Genomic DNA, 5,962 nt, shown 5'->3' on the forward strand with positions numbered 1-5,962 from the left:
CGCTCATTAATGCTGTTAATAATGGGTTGGCCGGCTTTGATGATGAAGAAAATTTCATTGATACATAAAGAGCATTTTTTACTTCTACTATTGTATACAGGTGCAGATGTTAGTATTAAAATCTATGTTCTTACTCTTGAGTTCCCAGATATACGTTCTTAACCCCGTAGAGTTCATCCTATTTTTATTTTTAAAAGTATATCTATGATAGTTTAGCCGTTGTTTTATACTATTTTTAGTCGCACCAATGTACACCCTGCTATTATATTGTGTATTTACAGTGCATTGGTAAACCACCTCTCTCCTCAGGCATTTATTACCAAACACACATTGATTCTTGCTTCTGCAATTGCAGCCATTAACAGATTGAGGAGATTTAACCCTGGCAGAAATCCCCGTAGCCCTATTCCTGTTGATATTATTGCACTTATTTTCACTACTACTCATGTTTATCTTTCTATCATTATAGAAGCAATCCAATTTCTTCGTTGTTGAAGGAGGAGATGATGGTGGCTAGATACTATATCCTATTCTAATAGTTCTATTGTTAATTATTTGGCTAAATTTATTCTTACCCTTAGTAAATAGTCTATATATTACTTTATGTATTGTTCTGACTATATCCGTTTTAATCTGCATTGCATATGGTATTATTAGCCATAGTGTATCGTCATCACTATGTGGATTACTCCGAAAATTGTTATTCTTGGGAAAAACCCTATTATTCTTCCAACCCATATGCTTTCTACCCTTAGTATTGTCAATATAATGCCTAGAATTCCCCTTTAGATTGGTTTTATTAGTGACTTTATTGTTATTGTTATTATTATTATTGTTTAGATGAACTCCACTATTACCATATATATTATCAATGTTACTATGGCTATTGTTAATATCCCTACTCCTAATACTTATTAATTGATTTATCTCCATTTTCTTATTTTTCTTGAATAAATATAAACATTGGTTTATCTAATTACCTATTATTCATGAGTATTATAATTAATATTCACAACAAATATTAGGTATTGGACCAGTAATTCATTGGATATTACTATCCCTTAATAAGGCCTATCTTATATATATTTTGAATTTAGTTCACGAAACCCAGGTAGGGAAACCCTGGTCTAGGTAGAAACCATTCTTTCTCCATTAGAGAGAGAGAGCTAGAAGTAAAACTAAAAACACAGTAATGCGCGCGCGCACCCCTTACTTTTAGTATATATTTAATTGAAAGGAGAGGTGCGATTCTAAATAATTTCAGTTAACTTTCGGATGTTTTAAATTATATATGAAATAAATTAGATTTCACCGAAATTTTGATTTTTAGAAAGGTTACGTATCATTATTGTTCGAAAATAAATTGTTTATCACTTTTATTTCGTTTGAATCTTGTGAGAGAGCAGTGTAAGTGTTGAGAAGCCTAGCGATGGCTTATGAATATGACGTCAACGCCAATCAGCGCGCAATTCGCCCAGAAAGCGCGGAATACAGTCTCCGCCATGATACTAGTTTTCATCTCTGCTTATGTTTATTTCAAGTGATTATTATCGGCATGAAGTAAATAGTGAATCGTTACGTGTGTCTTGTTATGGAAATACAATTCGTTTATTATATGATCAATCGTAATGAGTGAGCCTCATAAGATTGGGTGAGTTTTGTTAATTATTTTCGTCTATTTGTTTTCGATTGAAAGATGGTTTTTTTCAGACGTAACAAATATTTGTTCATAATTCTTCCTAATCTTTTTATTATATAAAGAAACGTTTTCATATTTCAATTATTCGTTGGAATGATATGAAGCTGATTTTTATGCTGAATAAATATGTCTCTTAAGTCCATTTTAAAGGAAGAACACAGCATGTCTGCTACCTTGTAGAAAGAACACAGTAGATATGTTACCTTATAGAAACAACATACGTCTTTGATTTGGATTTGCAGTGTGAAATGGGTTTGTTGAATGCTTTGTGAATTTACCTAAAATATTATGCATGAAATTTGCTTTGTTTGTATAACTTTATATTTTATTATGAGATCTATTTTGTTGAAACGAAATACCTGTTTTAAGGTATCATTAGTTTTCATAAAATGTGTCCATCAAAATTTTTATTCATTTCTCTTGATAATCTAAAATTTGTTTTCGATTTACCAAAATGTGTTTTGAGGCTTCAATATCGTAATTTAATAGCATTTTTTAACGTTTTTCTGGCGTTTGTTGATATATCTGGCGTTTGCTATAAGTATTTTAAAATGCGAATTGAAGTTTTAAGTTTTGTTTATTAAAGCTGGGTACAAGTTTTATGTGACAATATTTAGTGTAGATGATCTTTCCCACGTGTTATTATTCACATGAGATACTCAAGACAACTTTTAAATGTGAATACGGTGTAATGGGACTGATCAGAGCGAAAACAGGTATGTTTTCGGTGGAAGAGATTTTATCATACGGTTAAGGTTTGCACGTTTAAAAAAAATTTAATGCTAAGATAATTTCAGATAACATTGTTTTACAGGCACCCTATACAATAAAGACAAATTCTCAATTAGCACTTTCAAAACGTCTCATAAAATTATTATACACGTACAGTCATGCACATCCATCCAAACATACGCTGTGTGTGTGTATTCAGGGCTCAAAAGTTAAGATCTCACTCTAGGAAAGAGCAGTTATGGGTACAATAAGAGGTAAATCTCTACTATGTATGTATGAATATATGTGTATATATGGATGAGTACACACACACACATACATACACACGCAAACACATACATACACATATACCATCAACATCATTTAGTGTCTATTTTTCATGCTGGCACACACCGTGACTAGTTCCTATGGCTGAATGCTCTTCCTAACGCCAACCACTCCAAGAGTATAGTGGGTGCTTTTTACGTGTCATCAGCACTGTCCACGATTACGATTTCACTTGGCCTGACGAGTCTTCTCAAGCACAGCAAACAACTAAAGGTCTCGATCATTTGTCATTACCTCCGTGAGACCCAACATCCGAAGATCATGCTTGAATCCTTTGTCCCATGTCTTTCTAGGTCTATCTCTTCCAGAGGTTTATTCCACAGTTATTGATCAGCACTTCTTCATGCAGCTGTCCTCGTCCATATGCATATATACTTATATGTACATATTTATAGATATGCACACACACACACACACACATATATATATATATATATATACACACACACATATAATCATCATTTAGCGTCTGTTGTCTATGCTGGCATGGATTGGACATATATATATAGTTGCAGAAAGGTTCATAGCTCAATTAGGGAGAAAGTTAGCATAGATGAGATGCAGTTTGGATTTGTGTCAGGGAGAAGCACCACCGATGCTATCTTCCTGGTGAGGCAACTGCAGGAGAAATACCTGGCCAAAAATAAATCTCTGTTTCTGGCTTTCATTGACATGGAGAAAGCCTTTGATAGGGTCCCCCACTCCCTTATCTGATGGGCAATGTGGAAGCTAAGGATAGATGAGTGGTTAAAGATAGCTGCACAAGTAATATACATGGATGCTGTTAGTATGGTGAGAGTTGCCAATGAGTATAGCATGGAGTTCAGTGTACAATTAAAAGTTCACCAGTGGTCAGTTCTTAGCCCGCTCTCTCTCTAAGCTGTAACTGAGGAGTTTAAGACTGGCTGTTCCTGGGAGCTCCTCTATGCTGATGACCTTGTTCTTATTGCTGAATCACTACAAGAACTAGAGAAAAAATTTCAGGTATGGAAGTAAGGTCTGGAATCAAAGGGCCTTAGAGTTAACATAGCAAAGACCAAAGTATTGATAAGTAACAAATTGCAGGTACCTTCAGGGAGATGGCCCTGCTCGTTCTGTAGTAAAGGCATAGGTAGAAACTCCATAAGATGTACTTGGTGTAAGCTATGGACACATAACAGGTGCAGCAATATCAGAAGAAGGTTAACAGGGAAAATAGTCTACATGTGGCAGATGTGCAGGTACTTTAAACTCCAGGAATGTATGAAAAATAGATATCCTCAAATGTCAGGGATGATCCTTAGAAGTAGTAGATGCTTTCTGTTACTTGGATGATCAAGTTATTAGTGGGGGTTCTGAAAGCTTAGCTATTAGAATAAGAATTGGCTGGGTGAAGTTCAGATAGCTACTACCTCTGTTAGTAGCAAAGGGCTTCTCTCTCAGTGGGAGGCAGATTGTATGATGCCTGTGTATGGACAGCTATGCTACATGGCAGTGAGATGTGGACTGTGACTACTGAGGATATGCAAAGACTTGAAAGAAATTAAGCCAGTATGATTTGCTGGATGGGTAATGTCAGTGTGCATATACAACAGTGTGATTTGAGAAAAACTGGGTATATGTAGCATCAAATGTAGTGTGTAAGAGAGAAGACTGTGGTGGTATGGCCATGTAATGCATATCAATGTGAACAGTAGCATCAAGGTGTTGAACTCTAATTGTAGAGGGAACGTGTGGAAGGGATAGACCCAGGAAGATGCGGGACAAAGAAAGGATCTACAAACATTGGGACTCGCAGAAGAGATGACAAGGGACCAAAACTCTTTGCAGCTTTTTCCGTGCTTGAAAAGACACGTTTAAATTCATCCCTTGCAACCCTCTCCAGCCAAGCATCCCCAATCTTGTGGATCGTAAGTGCTGGTGCCATTTAAAATGCACCCAGTATACTCTGTAAAGTGGTTGGCATTATGAAGGGCATCCAGCTGTAAAAACCATGCCAAAACAGCCCTTCAGCTGGTCAGCTTCTATCAAACTGTCCAACTCATGCCAGCATAAAAAACAGACATTAAATGATGATGACATATATATATATATCGAAGCCTTTGATATTACTCAAAGCCTTTGATGAAATAGAAGGGGATATAGCTTCACACGGTGTAGAAGACAACTGGAGGCTTCTACAGGACAACCTGCTGAGAGCTACTGACCAGATCTGTAGATGGTGCAAACTCCCCTCTCTATCCAAAATAACATGGTGGTGGAACAATGTTGTAGACAGGGCTATTAGAAAAAAGAAACCAGCTTGGAAGAACGGTGGTAGCAGGGAACTGTATCAGACTGCCAGAAGTGAAGCTAGGAGACAGGTTTATTTAGCCAGAGGGGAAGCAGATAAGAAAAATTTGTCAATGTTCTGAGCCGTGATGACCAAAGACTTGAGGTATTTTGTGTTGTAAGACAGTGTGTGAGAGAGAATCATGATGTTGTAGGAGAGAAATGTGTCCGCATGGATGATGGTTCTCTTGCACTAAATGAGGCTGCAAAGAGAGAGGTTTGGAGATGCCACTATGAAAGGTTGCTCAATAAAAAAAATGAATGGGAGAAAGAGAGTCTGCCGAATGTCAACCCAACAGAGGGACCAGCTATCCGATTTGACAGTATCTTGGTAGATAAAGCAGTTAAGAGTATGAAGACAGGAAAAGCCCCCGGTCAATCAGGAATTACTGCAGAGATGCTCAAAATATCTGGCAGTGTCGGCTATAGCCTAGTCACCCAGTGATACATGAAGGAGTCATACCCAATGACTGGTGAAGCAGCATAATAGTCAACTGCTACAAAGGTAAAGGTGATGCTTTAGATACAAATAATTAGAGAGTTATGTGACGGTGGCACATAAAAGCATCCGCTACACTCTTGTAGTGGTTGGCATTAAGGAGGGCATCCAGTTGTAAAAACTGCCAAATCAGATTGGAGTCTGGTTTGCCAGACCTCAGTCAAATCGTCCAACCCATGCTAGCATGGAAAGCAGACGTTAAATGATTATGATGATGATGATTTATATATATATATATTTATATATATATATATATATATATATATATATATATATATATATATATATATATAATATATATATATAGTTATATATATATATATATATTAACAATATTAAGGAACGGCCATAATAGGCCATTCACCCACTAGAAATAACAGCCAAAGCTTCTACCG

The 5,962-nt window shown here is 36.4% G+C and overlaps 1 protein-coding gene across 5 annotated transcripts in view; it reads left to right on the forward strand.

Annotated features, from left to right (window-relative positions):
* The first annotated feature begins 1,397 nt into the window (after positions 1–1,397).
* Positions 1,398–5,962, forward strand: part of LOC115220510 (myb-related protein A) — a 156,481-nt gene continuing 151,916 nt past the window's right edge. For 4 of the 5 annotated variants that reach the window (XM_036510081.1, XM_036510082.1, XM_029790647.2 and 1 more), the window contains exon 1: positions 1,398–1,651. In XM_036510081.1, the coding sequence (XP_036365974.1) occupies positions 1,629–1,651 (23 nt within the window). In that variant the 5' untranslated portion in view covers positions 1,398–1,628. The remainder of the gene's footprint in view (positions 1,652–5,962) is intronic. The other variant, XM_029790646.2, reaches the window with a different exon arrangement.

This window comes from Octopus sinensis, linkage group LG16 (assembly GCF_006345805.1).
Source record: "Octopus sinensis linkage group LG16, ASM634580v1, whole genome shotgun sequence".
Taxonomy (NCBI): domain Eukaryota; kingdom Metazoa; phylum Mollusca; class Cephalopoda; order Octopoda; family Octopodidae; genus Octopus; species Octopus sinensis.